The following is a 19717-nucleotide window of genomic DNA, read 5'->3' on the forward strand; positions in this document are numbered from 1 at the left end:
AGAGAGAGAGAGAGAGAGAGAGAGAGAGAGAGAGAGAGAGAGAGAGTGGCCATTAGAATTTGATGCGATTGGGCTTTTGATCGAAAAATCAATCGATTTCTGTTTGAAATTGAATTGATTTCTATTCAAAATTTCGATCGAATTCTTGCTTGCATGATGAATGCTTACCCTTTTCCTTGTCAACACGAATAACGACTACCGGTTCTGTTTTGCCCACACGAATCAATTTGTTTATCGAACGGATACGACGTCTTGACAATTCCGATAACAGGATCATACCTTCGATATTATTGTATTCCAACAGATAAACGTATGCGCCCATTTCGGCGATTGCACGCACGTTGACCATGACCACATCGTCAACCTGTCACGAAAAGAGAGAGAGAGAAAAAAAACACATTCACCGGCTCATTGATTTCACAATCGTTTGAATTGTTGCCTAATTTGTTCAATCATTGAATGAGATTCGTATGCTTCCCTTCGAAAGAAAAGCCGACAAGGGACGACACTCACCTCTGGGTATTTTTCTTTGTAAAATCTACAACTCAGTACAACCATTTTGTATACGTTTGTTTTGCCTCGGCTCTGGAAAATGGATCAAATGCATATGGAAATGGATTCAATAAATAAAATTCAATTAGTTCTCAGTCGCATTAATTTGTTCGGCAGATGGTGCAAATGATTTGCTACGCGAAAATGCATCGGAAACGTCAATCGGTATCGGTTGATAGTTCACAAATAAAATTCATTCAACACACAAAAAATAGAGAGTGATGTGATTGAGATATAGGTTATGAACTTTGGTTTAATGAATTTGCACTAACCGTAACGAAATTCCAAACCGAACCGAACCATTGTGACCAATTTTCAGACACGTTTCGCACAAGTGCAATTTCTAAAAGCACCTCATAAATGCGCTATGATTTAATTTTTACCTTAGAATGTAACACAAACAGAATTTAAAACTTTAAAATTGTTTCAGCTCTTGTTTCAGTGATAAACATGTGGCAGCTACACGGAATATCGAAAGTTGAGTGCGATTTGCGGCAATATCGATGACATATACACAAGTAGAGAGTAAGAGAAGCAGGGAGAAAGGGAGCGCACGCGAGAACGAGAGAAAGAGAGACAAATCGACATGAAAACGCGTAACGATGCAAACGTCAAAGTCGTGTTCGGGACCAGTTCGGGCCACTACTGAACCGACACCACATACGATGTTGGTGCACAAAATCGTCGTCGTCGTTGTTGTCGGCAACAACCGTGAACAGCAACAATCATTATGAGGATTAGAATTGTTTGCCGTTTTAAATTTCGATTGTTTTTCCCTCCCGCTGAATAACACCTTCTATTCAATCATGCTCTTTGCATTTGAATTGTCGAATTTTCTTTTCTCATAATTCCTGAAATCATTTTGCTCTTTCCAATGTAAACGAAAATCATGAATTGCAAACCATTCAAAATGCTTGAATGAGATTGAAACCTGCTACCGTTCAACTCATTTTCCGCTAATAAATTCGGATTTTTTTATAATCTTGGAAATTCTCAATTTTTTTTTCATTTAAATTTTAATCGCTGTCAATATATTGAGCCAAACCCCCCAAGTAATTAGTCAATTAAAACTGCACCGAATCAAGCGATCGTGTATATTGGGTTTTGTTCTAATTTCATGTTCAGATTTAGAACAAAACAGTGTGTCGGTGTAGCTTGGATGGTTGCGTTCAATGCGGCCTTTTTCCGCATTGAATATTCTGCTGTGTAATTGTTTACAAGAAAATGCATGTGACGACCACTCCATCGTGGTATATGTCAACGAATTGTCATTGTTGTGGTGCATTTGTATGGGAGCGCTTCTTCGGGACCATACACATACTTACGCAAACCGTGCAACCAGTACACCGTATGCGCGTGTGTGTGTGTCTCGCGCGCGCGTTTGCACCAACCAATCGAATCTACAACACGAAAACCAACACCGGAGATACACGGGCAGTATTATAGATATAGAAAACATTGCCGAAATAATGAATTGGGAGAATGCGAGTGTGATTCTGACATTTGGTTGAAGGAAGAGAAGAGAAAAAAACGTACGAAATAAATATTCGTGTGCAGTTTCGTGTCTGCCTGTGCACACAGTTTGGCATGTGTTGATTTCGATTCGTTCACATGTATTCGATAGTGTACTATTCGCATAAACCTGTTGGCGCGCCAATTAATTTGTGCTTTTTTCCAGATTCAAAAGACATTTCGACTTCGTTTTTAGAACCAAAACGAACCGCACATTTACGTTAATTATATTTGTATATATAATCAACGGATTGCCCCATGTTACAACCAATGGTAATGGATTATGTTTTTATTTTCTCTTTTTCTTTCTTTTGTTTCTTTTAATTTTATTTTTTGATCACAAAAATCTCTTAAAAGTGTTTGCGGTTTTGACCGTCGCTCCATGAACGACAATATTTAAAATAATTCGAATTGAAATTGATTCAATCTTTTACCGGCAAAAAATCAGAATTTTTGACAATCTCGTTTAATTAACAAATTTCATCATTTCAAACATAAATTGCATGCCTCATCCAATAGTATGGAGGGAAGTTTTGGATAGATTTTAGAATTAGACTTTGAAGGATCGAGCTTGAATTGGATCAAATTGTCATGTTCAATTCAATATGGAAGCAGATTTGGGCTGGCCAATGAAAAAGATCCATCGAATTACAGGGAAAGAAAACGCAAACCGAAAAGCCAAACGCATACACACAGCCATGAGCGTGTCGATTGGCTGTGAATATATAGTACAGGGAAAAAGAATCTGATCCGAATGGGCCATTGAACGCAGCCATCGAATCGGACCGGTTGAGTTTTGATGGAATGGTGTGCCATTGCTGTGTCACTACGTTTGTGTATGTGTGCCTGCGTGCGTGCGCGTGTGCATGTATTGAAACTGGTGGTGCTGCGAATAGATGATGATGATGTTTGTATGTCTGCTTCCGCATGTGTTGGTGTTGGTGGTGTGCGAACGCCATATACAATACTCGTTGTGTACTAAAAATGCATAGAACGACAACATCCATGTTCGTACGAAATGCGAAAGTGTGTTAGTCGACTATTGAAACATGTATATTTGTTAGTTTTTTTCTCTCTTCTTTTTTTAACAAATTAGAAAGAAAACTTTATTATTTTTTTTTTGTATTTAAGTATTAAAAGTGATAACTTTTTTTACCCTAGCGAATAATTTCAAAGTGAAATAGTAAATAAATTTGCCGTTCTCATTCTAAAAAAATCAAACAAAAGAAAGAAGAAAAAAACGAATTGTAACAGCGAACGAAAGAAGGAAAAAAAAATTACAAGGAATACACACAATCGATTTGTTTGCGATACGAAAGAAGAAAAAGATTTCTTTGAATAAACGATATACACACATAGTAGCAATGGAAATTAAAAAACGAAAAAAAAGAATTACAAGCAAATAAAGTGTGAATGAAATGTGCGATTGGTGATTTTGATTTGGTCGATTTACCAACCGAAAAAACGGTATTGGTAATGTAGTGCATTTGAAGAAAACCGAGGGACAATTTTTCGGGATTTACAGAACGAGAATAATATATTTGGAAAAACAGCAACATCAAGCAAGCAGCACATAGAGCGCAGAGAATGTACGTGTATGTGTGCATGTGTCAGTGTGTGCGTGTGAATGTGTGTGAGCGAGAGCAAACCTAACAGAAAAAGAGGTTTTTTTTTTATCACAGAATTCAACAATGGCCGCCGTGAATCAAAAATAATGGATTCGAGTACATACAAAAGAAAAATTTAATACTGATCTGTGTGTATGGTCGCCGTGTTCGAGGCGAAATGAAATGAGCGATATGTTTGAGACAACGAAAAATGAATTGTGTGCTAATAACTAGGAAAATGCATCGCAACAATTTCACAAATGTCATACGTAGAAAATTTTAAATCTCGCTGTAATTCTCGAATCCAAAGAAAATGACGGGAACAAAATCGTAATAATAGTAATAAGAATAAAAATAATAACAATAATAATTAAAAAAAAAATTCGAGTCGCGAGCGAGAGATACACAAAAACAATTTTATACAAAAACACACATACAAAGAAACATACACTATTCACCACACAGTGCACACACTGTGTGTCGTTGACGAAATTACACACAATAAAAAAAATACGAAGAAATATATATATAAAATAAAATAAAATAAAAAGACGAATCCTCACTCAAACGAACGACAGGAAAATGTTCAAAATGCAACTTATTTCATGCATTAATTCCTGTCAAATATTTACATAAAAATTGTTTATTGTCGATACCATAGTCCGATCGTCGATATCTATCGGCATATAAAGTGAAAACGCGCAACCAAATCCAAAACGAAGTCAGCATTTTCTCACCAAAAAAAAAATCCAAAATTGAACCAGCCTAGTTCAACAAATTTTGTCCATAAAATGGTTTTTCTTCATTTTTCTGTTGTTAATTGTTCATTTTCAATCCATAAAATGTAAGCAGCAAATTGTTGAATTTTTTTCTGGTTTGAAACGAGAACAACGAAACAAATTGAGAGAGAAAACCGAAATAAAGAACGGAAAAGCAAGAGAAAAAAGACCAACAGTCGAAAAATGTGAATTCATGTGAAACCATACAGTTGTTCTAAATATCGTTTTAAAATCGTGAAACCACTGATTTTCGTTTCCATAATGTTATTTTTTTTTTGTTTCGCTTTTATGTCGTTCCAAACTAGAAACAGTTCAGTGAAATGTCGATGCAATGCATGTATTCAAAATGTGCGTAATGTGTGGTTTAAATGAATGACACGGTGGAATTACAGAAAAAAAAAACGAAAACACCAATTGAAAGCGATAAAAAAATAGAATGAAGCCCTGTACTGAAATCAAAATCAAGGGAAAATTATTTCAAACGTTCTGTTGTTATTCTTTTTCCTCGTTGTCGACATTGTGTAGGCTAGGGAAATTCGGCGTGTGTGTTCCTTACCGATCAGTAAAACAAATTGCATAGTGAATTTATTGTTGTTGTTGTTGTTATTGTTGTCGTTATTAAGACAATATCATTTTTTTTCGTCTATTACTATACAGAAAGTCGGTGTGACAACAAAATTTCTGCAACACAAAACAAAAAGTTAGATCGAAAAGCCAAAAAAGTGTATCATTACAAGAGCAAAAAGGAGATTAGCATCACGTATTACGATTGTTGTTACTTTTTCGACTATGACTGTTTTTGTAGCGGCCGCCGTGCAGTTTAACACATTTCTTTCTTGAATAAAACACATGAACCTCAACTCACTCTCATATTCATCGGTACAGTTCGCAATTTTTCTTCCAATGCCTTGTTTTTGTTCGTTTCATTTGAATGTATTTGTCTGTAAATGTTCACCAACATTTTATTTCAATCGAACAAAAATTTTATTTTCTGTTTATTGCAAATTATTTTCGTTTTTGGGTTTTGTTTTAACGTGTGAAATCCGTGTGTCAACCATTTGATAATTGTGAATCACACACACACATACCAAACAAAAAACACAATAATTGTAGTTAATCTGTTGCAGAGGATAATCCTCAACATAACAGAGAACCAAAAAATTAGGCAAACTGTTATCCCATTGTTGATATCTGCTTTGATATTCCCGTTTTATTTTCCATTTGATTCGTTTTTGTGCGCCACCTTAGATATATATTGTCTTGATCTTTTAACACAACCATAACAATTTGTTGAATAGTTCGTTTTAATTTCTTGTGAATGGAACCAAAATATACCCGTAGATTTAGACATTTAGAACTGTGTGTGCTCGTGTTTGTACTTGTTTTTGTGTGGTAAATGTAATGCTGTATGTTTCTGTTCTGTTTCTTTTTCTCTCAAAATTGATCAAATAAGTTTTGTCCCGGTGAATGAACAATTATGTTTGTTTTAAAATTGGAAATCATCCTTTTAATTCATTTAGTTCCTTCGATTAATTTTGGTGCAATGTTGATGCAAAAAAATAAAGAGCAAATAACCATCATGTGTGTATTCGTTGGATAAGCCTGATTGGGCGCCAAACGCATTGTCCAAGCAAAAGAAATTTGATTCTTTCGTCCATTGCCGAATTGTGAAGTAACCAACAGAAATTGAAAAAAAAAAAAATCGCGCACTCTGATATAACAATCATTTGATCAATGTGACCACTTTCACAACACAATTTAGCCGCTACCATCTTAAATTCATATTGTTGATCTTTTTCATTCCGAACAGCAAAAATCAATTGAAAATGGCCAAATTAAATTTCGATTAGAATCCCAAAACAAAACAAGAAAATTGCAAGTGTTGCAAGGGTGCGCACCAACGCAATTCTTTCTTTTTTTACACACGCGAAACAAACAAACAAAAAATACGATCTTGAATCAAATAGTTTAACAGTAACAGAGATAAAGAACCAATCAAATTAAATATGGATATTCAAGAAGTTACAATCGACGATGACTATGACGATGGATCCGATGACGGAGATAACGAATTTGATTTTTTAAACAGTTCAACGCCAAATCATCCGATTTCACGTAAGACTTAGATTTTAAAGCCAACCACACATCATACGCACAGTGATGAATTTACGTGTTCCTTTTTTTTCAAATATTACATTTTAAATGAAAAAGTGCGTTAATAGTGTTCGAAATAAAAAAAAAACAGCCTAACTGCATAATCAATCACAGTTTCATTCTCATTACCACATTTGAAACAGAAAAAAAAAACATTAAAAGAAACTTCGATGGGAAATAGTGACCCTTCATCGTAAGGGGTTAATAGGTTCAATTTAAAATGCATTTACTATTTAACCAAATCAATTGCATGTGTCGCCCGTCAGATTTCAGTTCACCTTCGATACACATAATACACGTCCGGAGGTCCTGAATTTTTCGCTATTTCCTTTTACTCATCAAACTAAATCAACGAAGAAAAATAAAACACACACAATTTTTGGTGCGACTCTTTTTTGTGTTTTCCAACGGCAACAGAAACAAAATACAAAATAACCAGTCTTACCATTTCGTTGACAGCTAGCTCAATTTACTAAAATTGACAAACTCATTTTTTTGTGTTGACATTTAAGCGTATGTCAAGCAATGCGACAATGACATTTCAAGTAATCAAAATGGACTAGAGAATAATTCTAATATTCGCTCTTATACTTTCTGTGTGTAGTGAACACTTTTTTTCTAGACAAACATGGTTAACAAACCGTGTATATTGATTTTTTTTAGTTAATTTCAATGAGTTTTAGTGTAATAATTTAATTTAATTTATTTTTTCTTTCATTTCAATTTCGTCACTGGTATCAATCATTTTAATGTTTGTGTTTTCCTTTTTGCGATGCGTGAATTCAATTTTGATGCGATTAGTTAACACAGTGCATTCCCGATCAGAAAGTAATTGGTTCGAAAGTGAAGGCTTCGAAATTCATTTATTTTGCTTCTTCTTCGGAACACGACGAAGTCAAAATTGGGCACTTTTTACCCGTTGGAATGGGCTGCGTTATGTCAACTGCATCGCTTTAGTTAGATTTTTTTGTGACATTAAGTATGATGCAAATTTTGATTTGAGCATGAAGTAAAAAATTGCTTTAAAAATTTATTTGAATGCAACTGCTTTGGCGCTTGTACGTGTATGTTTGTGATTTGTACGATACAACAAATGACACAAGACGCACACTCACACCATAAAACCAATAGAAAAATAATTCACCGTTTTCATCATACTATGAAATAAATTTGCATGTACATTTTGAAGTAAATGATTGGTTTTTTTTTCTCTGCGCTGGTACCAACAGGAACAGAGTCATCGTCCCCATTCTTAGGTGAAGAATCGTCAATTTCACCAAATCCGCAAAACATTTTTTATTCCAGTGGCATTCACAGTCACAACACAGGCGATAATTCAAACAGTAACGGTCAATTAATTACGATAAAACCAACAACAGTGAGTTGAAATCATTTTATTTATTTTTTTTTTCAATTTTCAACTGAAAACATTCTCTCTTTTTTGCTAATTTGTGGCACATTTTTACTTGCAGAACGGAGGGAGGCCACATAAAAGGGGACCAGGCAGGCCGCGAAAAGATTTCCCATTGCATGTAACAACAGCGAAAGCACCACGAAGAGGTGGTGGCGCCAACAATCGTATCGTAAAACGTGCATGCGATGAAATCAGCGGCCGTGTACCTAAACCCATGCGACGTAATCACACAGCTGGAGGATCGAAAGCAACAGGTAACTATTCCCCTTTGCTTCAATCATTTCCAGTATTATCCGGCACAATTTTTCAAAATAGACACCACTAACATTTCATGTTTGATTTTCCGAATTTAGCGAATACAAACGCAACTACAGCATCAGTAACGACTCAGGAAAATAATAGTTTTATGTCTAATGTAATGTTACTGTCACCTCTCAACGATGACGGTAGTAATAGTTTAACGTCGACGACAAGTGTTGCAATGGAAACAGATCAGTCGGTTTATGATCTGCAAAAAGACATGCAGCAACGACCAGCTGGTGAGTTGATGGTCACCAAAACGGATGATCATGTTCATTTTTTCATAAACAATCTGCCAAGACACATCTGATTTTTCCACGTTTTTCACATTTGTTTCAGCTTCAGTCGTTGCTGTAAGCACGTCGACAACCACGAATAATGTTAGCAGTGGAGAGAAAGTGATGCAACCGCCAGAAGAATTGCCGTATTTTCCAGAAAAGTGGCCGGGTAAAGTGTGTGCATTATGCTGTTTAGGCGAACGTAGTCAAATGGGACAAGGCGAAATGTTACGAATCGAAGTAACGGAATGTGAACCAAAATCAACAACACCATCAACACCAATTCTGGATTCGTCACAAATGAATCAAGAAGAAGAGAAAAATCCACGCAGCGCGTTAAATGCTCAAACACAACTAAGTAATCGGCGTCAGAAGGGTCTTAATAAATGCAAGTGAGTATCGCACCGGTCGAACAAATGCAATGCAAACACACTCTAAAATTCCATCAATCTCATTCATTTCAATGCAATGTTTGTATTTGATTCGCTAGAAATCCCGTGCTAACAACGGAATATGTTGACGAACTAGAGAAAATCGGTTATCCGGAGATTGTTGAATTTTCGAGCTTAATTGATGGTGGCTACTTCTACATTCATCGCACATGTGCTTTATGGTCAATGGGAATCACCAAAGATCTTACGACCGGCGTTTTCGAAAATGTTGACGAGGTGGTGTCACAGAGTTTGACACGCAAGTGTTCATTTTGTAATCGATACGGTGCGCATATGGCGTGTAAGATGTCATGCCCGAAATATTTTCACTTGCCGTGCGTGGCCGCATCGGGTGGCTTTCAAATCATACAAAATTTCACGGCATTTTGTAAAGAACATTTAGGTCAAGTGCCATTAGTATATAATGATATAGAGGATATAAATTGTCGTGTGTGCAGTGGTTTGGGCGATGTGTCGAATTTAATGATATGCTCGTTATGTGGCGATCATTATCATGGGCCGTGCATTGGTGTTGCACAGTTGCCGGGCGTTCGGGCTGGCTGGCAATGCAAGTCGTGCCGTAGATGTCAAATATGTCGTGTACCTGATGCTAAACAAGCCGATGGACGTTCGCTGTGTTGTGAACAATGTGATAAAATGTATCACGCTAATTGTTTACGACCAGTTATGACTTCAATACCAAAATACGGATGGAAGTGCCGAGTAAGTACAATATATACACACTTTATGACTGCTGCATTTTTCTTTTCGTTTCCCATTCCGAATGGAGTCATTTCGTTTGATTGCTGCCAACAGCAATAAATCGTTGATATCATCGACTAAAACATAATCATTGTCATTTGCTTTGTCTCTCTCCCCTCTCTCTCTCTCTCTCTCTGTGTGTGTGTGTCTATCCCCTGTGCAATCTTCAGTGCTGTAGAGTGTGTTCCGACTGCGGATCACGAACGCCAGGCGCTGGAACTTCATCTCGATGGCATGCGCACTACACCGTGTGCGACTCATGCTATCAGCAAAGAAACAAAGGATTCTCATGTCCAATTTGTCAAAGAGCTTATCGAGCGGCTGCTTATCGAGAGATGGTCAAATGCAGTCTGTGCAATAAATTTGTTCATAGTGATTGCGATGCAGAAGCAAGTCTAACCACATATCATGCGAAAAAGGAGGCAAATCCCGAGTATGAATATACGTGTCCACCATGTAAAACCTTAGTTCAAAATGGTCGCATCAATGCATTGCGACGAAATAACAATGTCGAGGACGACAGTATGTCGGCGTCACAGGAGAGTTTGTGCGGCGGTGGCGGTGACGATCACTCAGACAATGTGTCGATGGCATCAATCTCAGCTTCCGAATCGTCCGACAAATATCCGTCGGATTTCGGTTTGGGCAAAGGTAAACCGTTGTCGGCCAATAAAATGATCGCAAAAAAGCGTCCGCCCGGTGTGGTGGGTCGGCCCAAAGGTGGTGGCAAATTCTCCTTCCAAAAGAAGCAACGTACCGCCGAATTTGGCCGAAAACGTGGACCAAAAGCGAAAATGCGCGGTGTATTTGGTGTACCTGGTTTAGGATTGCAACGTCCAACATCCGATGCAAATAACAAAGCCGACGAAGAGCCCGGTGTGGAGAATCGCCTGGTACTGTGCTCGGCCAAAGATAAATTCGTGCTGACGCAAGACATTTGCGTGATGTGCGGTGCCATCGGAACCGATCAAGAAGGTTGCTTGATATCGTGCCTGCAATGCGGCCAATGCTATCACCCGTATTGTGTAACTGTAAAAGTGACCAAAGTCATACTGCAACGTGGTTGGCGATGTTTGGACTGCACGGTTTGCGAAGGCTGTGGCATGAAACATGACGAATCAAGACTCATTCTGTGCGACGATTGTGACATCTCATATCACATTTATTGCATGGATCCACCGCTTGACATTGTGCCGGATGGCACATGGAAATGCAAATGGTGCGCCCTATGCCAAAAGTGCGGTTCGAATACACCGGGAACGAATTGTACATGGCAAAACAGTTTCACCGAATGCGGCCCGTGTGCTAGTCAAAGTCAATGTGCCTTTTGTACGTACGCCTATAACGATGGAGAGCTTTTGATTCAATGTACATACTGTGAACGGTGGCTGCATGCAGCCTGCGACGAAATTCGAAACGAAGAGGAGGCCGAACGCTGTATTGAAGAGGGTTACAAATGTCTATTATGCCGTCCAAAAGATGCACTTCCACCTCATTTGATACCAGTTAAGAAACCATCACCGATAAATACGAATACCAAAGCGATTACCACGCCAACAACCCCAAAGTCCATTGAAGATGCGCTCGATTCGGTACCGCCAACGCCACTCGACGGTTGCCATCTGGTCGATGGCGTGTCACTCAGTGATACCGGTATGCAGCACATAAAATCCCTGCAAATGGAACTCGTGCGAAAGAAGCGAAAAACAAAAGCACTGCCAATCGAAGCGCCACCAGCTCCACAAGATGCAGGCATAATGGCAACAATTGAATCGGTGGTAGCTGGCGGAAGTTTGGATAATTCGTTCGAAGATATTAAGGTTGAGCCGCTTGATCCGCGTGAAGAGGCCGAAATCTATAAAGATGGCATGATATGGGATAAAGATTTGAGCCCGCCAGAAGGATTTACCATTGGCTCCAATGAACAAGGAGTCGCGGTATTGCGCAAGAAACGCCAACGAAACCTACAAAAATTGGGAATCGGTGGTTTTGTTGTTCGGAATCGTACGGTACGCAAAGACGGTGCAAACAAAGACGAAAACGAAGATACGCCAGACGGTTCGTTGCATTTCACAACAACAACGGCCGAACTGAAGAAGAAACAGAATCGTAAAAAGGTTAAGACAAAATTGGCCGACACATATCCAAGCTATCTGCAAGAGGCCTTTTTCGGTAAGAGTCTAATGACCGTGTCAAAAACGAAATTCGAGTCGAGCAGCAGCGATGATGAGGCAAAGAGCAGTGTGACCGAAGACAAAACCATTCAATTGTCCACCGAAGAAATTAACATTCTCAATGCACAACGGCTCAAACAGCAGAAATTGCTGGAAGAGAAGAATAAACAGAATGTCCCATCTACAACAGCGACGACGCCGACGGCGACGCCAACGCTTGCAAATACCACAACAACAGCAGCTGTCAATCAAGCAAAAGCAATTATCTCAAATGTTCCGCCAAATGCAACGATCCGAATGAGTGGCATAAAAACGGATCCAACACAACAAGACACCGAAATGACCGATGTATCCAATTTACCAGCCGTCAATTCGGAGGTGGTCGTTCGCAAACACGAATTGAATGACTTGAATCTGGATAATATTGACTTCAAAATGGATACGAACACCATTTTGCCCGACGAAGCACAGAAAGTACAACGAACAACCGTTCCAAATACTCAAATGCAGCCACAAATCAACAAACTACCACCAAATATTCAGGCGAATGTTGTGAAACAACAGCCGCAACAAATTCCAATCCATGCTAATGCCGTACAAACAATGGTCGTTAATTCCATACAGAAAAAGGCGCCAGAGCCGCTTAATCAACAAATTAACATGCAAACGGTGACCGTATCGCAACAACAAACTGTTATTCCGCCACAAGCAACAATCGAAAAATCCGTTCAGTTGCAGCAGCCGCCACCAATCCAGATGCAATTAAACCAAAGAGCCTTAACCAATCAACCCCAACTAAACCAAACAATGCAATCGCTATCTCAAATCGAGCCAATGCAACCGTCACCAGTTGACAATAATATTACACAGAAAATTGGGTACGTTTATTTCTTCTGCTGATTTTTGGCTTTCGTTTCGAATTTTAAAGATTTGATAAAGAATTGGTTTGGCGTAATGAATTTTATTGATATTTTCGTGTCTTTTTTTCCGCCTGATTTTCATAGCCCAATGCAAGGAGACCAGCAACGTACACTGACGATGACACCAACGCAAGGTATCCAAATGAACCAAATACAGAATCCAATTCAACAGATTGACATCAAAACCGAGCATCAAACGCAACAAAAACAGACAATACAAGTGGTGCGACCACCGAATGTGAATCAACCACATATTGCTCAAAGTCTTCCTTCCAACAATGTTAACGTGAATGTGAATCTGAATGTCAATGCGAGCATGAACAATGCTAATGTTAATGCCAATATGGACCAAATGACAGCTGGCGTGGCCGTCGATGATAACATGGCAAACGCTGGTGCTGGCGCACAAACTCACAACGCAAAATCGTGCGAACGTATGCGCCAAGATGAAGGTAATTGTGATTGAGGGTTTCACTTCGAATTGATTTTGTTTGAATTAAATGAATTTGATTCTTATTTCTCCCCAAAAATGTTCTAAATTCCAATTTTTACTTTTATTCAAAATGTTACAGTGCTCGAGAGTTTGGCGACCATATCAGCCGTTTTGTATGCAAATACAAATCATCCCGAACTGAAGGTCGATTATCCCAATTGGACCGAACGATACAAGCAAATTCTGAAAAAGTGGCGTGCATTGTCCACGGAACAAAAAGCGCCATACTTACAGAAAGCTCGTGAGAATCGGTCATGCTTGAAGAAGTCGCAACAGGTGAGTGATCGTTTTCATGTTAACTGCACTATTTTCATCGAGTTTACCTATTTTGGAGGCAAATTGATTTGAAATTTATGAGAAGCGTGATGATGGAATGTTGAAACTAAGCAAAAAAATTTCATTTCTAAATCTGTTAAATTCCAACAAAGCCCAAATGAATTGCGTGTTTCGTTCCACCTTGTAATGTGATTAACCGAATGCGAAACACATTTATTCCGTTAGTTTCAAATGAGAATATCCACATACCAAATGAACGAATCCAACAGTGAGAAACGAAAACCCAAACAATTTCATTATATTTATCAATTTACACCGAAATTTACCACTCATAAGCCCGCTCGCCCCGCTTGTAAACTACCTTTATGTTCACCATTTATATATGTTTTGCCTGTCATTCCAATTTCAATGATGATAATAATGATATATTGTAACTAACCATACGCTTTGTGTTTACTCATATATATTCACATACACACACAACCAACCCACACATCATTTTTCATGAACAAATGCCATTTACCAACCAAGAAAAAACAAAAATGAAACAGCAACAGTTCAAACAAAAACTAAAGATTGTACCCTGAATTTTGCTTTACTTGTGTGAGTGTTTCTGCTTTCATATTTTCGAGCGATAAAAGTAGAAGAAACGCTCAATGTCCCTTTACTCACTCGCACACAATGTTTACTTGAGGGCTGACAGAGCACCAATATCCAAATCCAATGCAGCAAACGGATTGTTTTTGTGCTACAATTTTCGCGCGTATTTTTTTGTTGTTGAAATGAAATTGAATAAAGAGAGTACTGCTGATGAATGAAGATATGAAAATGCCAAAGAAAGTCATTGTTTAAAATCATAACCAAAAACCAAAAAAAAAAAAAAATGAAAATTGAAAGTTCAGCCACTAAACGGATTAAGTGTCTCCTGAAATTTAGGCCCCGCAAACATCACCCAGCAGCAATGATGCTAATAGGCCGCAATCGCAACCTCAACCACAACCACCACCACAACCACAACCAATGCAACAATCTGAAATTCCTGTCACTCAAAATAAAATCCTTGCGATAACCACAAGTGAAATCCCTGGTAATAAGATTATTTCGGTTACTACGTCGACAACGCAGCAACTGCCAACGATGCAGACACAACCAACACAGGTAGCCGTTCACATCCATTGTCGCATTCCAATTTGATTTGCCAAAATGATCACGAATCACACGTGCGCGCACCGCGCACCGCGCTCCACTTAACCTCCCCATCGCCCTTCCCGGCCACTCTCACACCTTCGAAATGTCGATTCGAGCATAAATATGCATGACAAGTGTTTGCGAGAATTGTTTTGGCCAATCAAATCGAAGTGTGAAACAATTATAGCCGGATTTTTATAAACACTGGCCAATAATGCCAGTCATTTTCCAAGCGGTTATCTCAGCGCCCGAATCAGTTGCTCGTGAAGAGATTTCGATTTGCCATCGAATTTAATTGTGAATTTGGGCTTCATTCTAAGACCAGAAACATAATTAACTATCCCCGAAATGTAGCTCAATTTCACAGGCCTTCACGAGCAAACATTGATGTTGTGTACACTGTACAACACCAAAAACTTTGTATTTTTCTTTCTCTCTGCCTCTATGTGGTGATAGATGTCCTTTTTCCTAACACAACCATTGTGCGGTTAATGCTCTCCGGAGACTGTTCAGACATGAGAGCATTGCCCAGATGGTCGTTGACTTTGTTTGAAACAACAACAACAAACTGATTTGGTTTCTTTTTAACACACACACCCTTTGTTTTCCGTTCAATTAACAGCAACAGCCGCAACGAAAAACTAGCATATTGGATGAATTAACTGAATCAAATAATGTACTTAGTGCATCTAACACAGTTCCAACTAATCAAAATCAAACCCTCACCTCCAATAATGACACAACACACTCACAAAATTCCTCCAACACTCATACCAATCACATTGACATTGAACATAGCTACAAACAAGAGTCGAATCAAGCCGACCAAATAACGATAAATGAAACGAAAACGCCGATTGTCACCGTTGCCGCGGTTACAACGGTTAAATCAGTTATCACTTCTAACAATACTAGCACAATCGTATCGAACACATTGCAACCAAATCCTGTAAATTCTAGTACATTGCCTATTAACTTAAGCGTAGAATTGCGAAAAATTCAACAATCGGCGGGATTGATTACGTCTAGTAGTAATAATACGTTTATATCGAAGCACATTTATCATTCGGCCGATAAAATGCAAACGGGTAGCGGCCTATCGGCTCGCATCCCAGCGCCAAATGTTACGGTTGTCGATAAAAATGGCGAAAATATTCGCATATTAAAACGCGTACCCGACTCCAATTTCGGCACACATTCATACGACAGTTCATCCATGAAATCGAATCTGTCGCAATCGTCATCTTCGTCGACCACATCATCGCGTTCATCAATATCAACGATCAATTTAATTAGCTCGAATGCCGGACCAACCGTAGCAATAGCACAACCACCACCGCCATCATCATGCACAAACACGATCTATGATCAACACATTCGTGTGTTGACACCCGTCGAAATCATGCGAACGCTTCCATCGTTGCACGATCATGAGATGACATCCAACGAATCAACTGCAACTAGCAATTTTTCGACGGCATTGTGTAAAAGTCGACGTAACATCATCACTAGTTCACATGAGAACAGCAAAGATACCGTTGACAGTACGGCAATCGATTCGAGCAGCGGCAACAGCGTCGGAAGTCAAAAGAAAATCGAAAGTGGAAGCGGCGTCGGTGGCGGTGATGAGGAAATGCCTGAAACGCAAATCAACAACATCATTAATGTCACATCGAAAATGGATGAAGTTGCATCGCCCATTGTCAGTTCAACGCAGCTGAAGCCAAGCGAGCCACAAAATTGGAACACATTTACTAATATGTCACAATCATCTAGTCTAACCCATTCGTCCACTTGTTCTTCTCCATCGTCCACATCCAATGCCGCCGCACTAACAATGGTGAGGGGTGACAAACTCATTGAACATACACACGAAATGTTACACAAATTCGGTGTCCCAAATTCAGCCCGAATAATTTGCGTAACATTTTTTTTGTACTACTCAAAGCCAAAAAAAAAACTGTTTCAGTTGTTTCTATAAATGAATTTGTTCCGTTTGTTACCCAATGTTGGGATAGATTTTTTTTGTTGTTCAATGATTTTTGTTAACAATTTACTATTGGATTTTCGATGCGTTTTGTTTTTTGTTTTCTTTGTTCAGAAATTGGTTTATTTTTGATATTCATTTTTGGCTTTCAATGTTTTTGGGCTGTAATGCTGCAATCGATCGTGCAATTAGTTTCATTTTTGATTGTATTCTTGATTGATCAATTCAAAGAGAATTTTTTTTGTTTCAGTGCGTAGATCGACGAATTAATAGAATTAGCTTAATATCAATTTTTTTTTGACTCGCCTCATAATCGTGTTGAAGCATCGCGAGAAAAGAGCTTTTTTGCACTTTAAATGGCTGTTTTCAAGCTGTTGATTTTTTTGCGTCATTTTTGTTTTTCTTCTTCTCTAGGATGCCGTTTCGAATGTTACGTTTTTATTCTCTCTCTCTCTCTCTCTCTCTCTCTCTCTTTCGTCATTTTTGTAAGCTGTGTGTGTTCGTAAAATTTTATGTTTCGCTAATCAATCGTAATAGAAACAACAACAAAAAAACTTACTTATTTCTGTCAGTGTTTTTTTCTTTCGATGTGATCGTATTGAAGTTTGGAGAAAAAAAACGAGTTTTGACCGATTGACGGATGAAATGATGGTCGTCGACAGGAATATCAATCCATCTCTACTTTGGTCACAACATAAATAAATCAAAACAAAGAACAGATACAATTATAAAAAATTAACGAAAATAGAAAAAAATTAAACGATTCGGAGGATTTCTTGTATTTATTTAAGTGCTTTTGAGTGCTCCCAAAGCTTTTGAATTTTTCGCTTGCATGTGTCAAATCATTTAGAGATATTTAATTTGTGATTAATTTTTATATGGTTTCACAAATCCTGAACAATATCACTAACCACCAAAAACCGCCCCACCCACCCAAAACTTCTCCCCGAAAAAATTCATCCAATTGTCATAATCAAAACCCAAAGAAAATACAGACGATTCTTAACTTTGCATGCCTTTATTTGTGTAGTAAAACACTAGTTTTAGTCAATTAACATACCATTTTTTTTCTTTCCGATAAACAAAAAGCTAATGGATTAAGTGACTTTGTGCCATTATTTTTTTTTATTTGTTCAAATGCCAATCATTTTGAATTTATTAGAATTTGTATGTACAAGGTGTTTTCTCTCTCGATTCGACTCGATCAAGCAGACATTTTGGATTTTTTTCTCCTGATTAACAGAACCACATTTACTAACATACATTTTTTGCTGTTTTTTTCTTCTACTTTTTATTTTGTTATCGTCTAGGATCAAGAAAAGATCGGCATGGACATTCATCAGAAAAATGTTCGACAACAAGAGCAAGAACGACAATGGAAACAATTACAGGCACGGCTTGCACGCGAACAGCAAATACAACAAATACAAGCAATGCCTGAAAAGATGCACGGTAAGCGCTTTTTTTCATTTTCAACCATTTCCATGTTTATCTGCGTGGAAAATAATTTATCAACTTGAAATGAATACCAAGTATTGAATTATCAAGGACTTTTTATTGAATTTTATTACATGTTTGTAATTAATTGCAGTCGACCCAACGCCAAATCAAATGCAAGTCCCTGCTAATCATAATAACAATAACAATACCAATGACGCAGCCAATGGAACGATTGTCAACAGGTAAGATAAAAGTTTCCATATTTTTCCAGTCATCAACCGACTGAACACCAATGATGAAAGAAAAAATGTTTCTACAAATGTTCTCCCTTGAAATCGAGCGCATTTACGATTAATTTATTCTCTTTTTGTAGAAATATACCAGCCAATATGGGTGGCCAATTTTCGGCGACACACCAGAAAACTCATCGAATGGTGGTCGGAATGCCAGCCGGCACAAATCAACAGTTCCAATTGCCTCAGGTTTGTATTTTGTCCAAGTTTTTATTCGAACATTAAAGAACATTTGACAGGTAGAATCTTCGAAAAAAGATTTCATTTTTTAAAGAGAAAATCGCTGAATCTCATGGGACTCACCTAATGAATCACAACATTTTAAAAGTTTTTTTTCTGAATTTCATACTAGAATCGTTCTTTTATCTCTCTCTCTTGATTTGCAGCAACGAGCCGTTTCGGTTCAAATACCACGACCAGGTCAAATTCAACAACGTATTGTACAAAGTCCATTCTCGCCACAATCGCAAACGCCTCAATCGCCACACAATCAATTCCCATTGTCACCAGTAACTAGTACTCATGATCAGTTTTCGCGTCCATCGTCAGAATGTTCACAAGATCCATATTTGAATGTGAGTGTAACCTTAAAAAATTTACTCTTTAAAGATAGAATTTTGTCTACTTCTCTGCGTCAACAAAACCAAAAAATGTGTTTCTTTCAGTCTCCACAAACGCCTCGTTCATTCGATCACCAAAGTCCAACGGCGAGTGCTGGCCAAAGCCCGGCAAGTCATATGCATATGCGAACACCGATGCACAAGCCAACGGATATTCAAGGTCAAATCCAGCCACGAAACAGCGCATCACCATATTCATCGCCTGGAGCACAATCACAAGAGAATAATCGACAATTGCGCGACCTTTTGCAGCAACAGCCGCAACAGAATGCAGTTAATACATTCCGACAACCGCTACCACCTGGTATGATTGCGCGGTCGCAACGATTTATGGGCCCGCAACAACAACAGCAGCAGCAACATCAAACGGTTAAATCGGTTATTACCGTTCAAAATACTCCGATGGTAAGCTCGCCAGCTGAAAATATTACACCAAATGTTAGCCAGGCTTCGACCACTCAACCAAACATAGTCAATACAAATGCTGGAGAACAACAACAACAACAACAACAACAACAACAACAACAACAACAACAA

At 38.3% G+C, this 19717-nt stretch overlaps 2 protein-coding genes across 2 annotated transcripts in view; one reads left to right on the plus strand and one right to left on the minus strand.

Moving 5' to 3' along the window:
- Positions 1–3037, minus strand: part of LOC129577291 (eukaryotic translation initiation factor 2 subunit 1) — a 4336-nt gene extending 1299 nt beyond the window's left edge. Inside the window, exons 1-3 of the mRNA XM_055464071.1 lie at positions 936–3037; positions 514–585; positions 169–364 (exon numbers count right to left, since the gene is read on the minus strand). Of these exons, the coding sequence (XP_055320046.1) occupies positions 169–364; positions 514–558 (241 nt within the window). The 5' untranslated portion in view covers positions 559–585; positions 936–3037. The remainder of the gene's footprint in view (positions 1–168; positions 365–513; positions 586–935) is intronic.
- Positions 3038–3064: 27 nt separating this feature from the next.
- Positions 3065–19717, plus strand: part of LOC129577088 (histone-lysine N-methyltransferase 2C-like) — a 31053-nt gene continuing 14400 nt past the window's right edge. Inside the window, exons 1-18 of the mRNA XM_055463550.1 lie at positions 3065–3653; positions 5108–5329; positions 6261–6565; positions 7834–7982; positions 8077–8272; positions 8372–8557; positions 8658–8988; positions 9087–9750; positions 9960–12841; positions 12968–13335; positions 13456–13652; positions 14589–14810; positions 15463–16680; positions 18138–18279; positions 18419–18509; positions 18641–18749; positions 18947–19135; positions 19226–19705. Coding sequence (XP_055319525.1) covers positions 6457–6565; positions 7834–7982; positions 8077–8272; positions 8372–8557; positions 8658–8988; positions 9087–9750; positions 9960–12841; positions 12968–13335; positions 13456–13652; positions 14589–14810; positions 15463–16680; positions 18138–18279; positions 18419–18509; positions 18641–18749; positions 18947–19135; positions 19226–19705 — 7533 coding nt within the window. The 5' untranslated portion in view covers positions 3065–3653; positions 5108–5329; positions 6261–6456. The remainder of the gene's footprint in view (positions 3654–5107; positions 5330–6260; positions 6566–7833; positions 7983–8076; positions 8273–8371; positions 8558–8657; positions 8989–9086; positions 9751–9959; positions 12842–12967; positions 13336–13455; positions 13653–14588; positions 14811–15462; positions 16681–18137; positions 18280–18418; positions 18510–18640; positions 18750–18946; positions 19136–19225; positions 19706–19717) is intronic.

The sequence above is a fragment of the Sitodiplosis mosellana genome, unplaced genomic scaffold (genome assembly GCF_009176505.1).
Source record: "Sitodiplosis mosellana isolate CC-2019 unplaced genomic scaffold, AAFC_SMos_1.0 Smas_scaffold_6197, whole genome shotgun sequence".
Taxonomy (NCBI): Eukaryota; Metazoa; Arthropoda; class Insecta; order Diptera; family Cecidomyiidae; genus Sitodiplosis; species Sitodiplosis mosellana.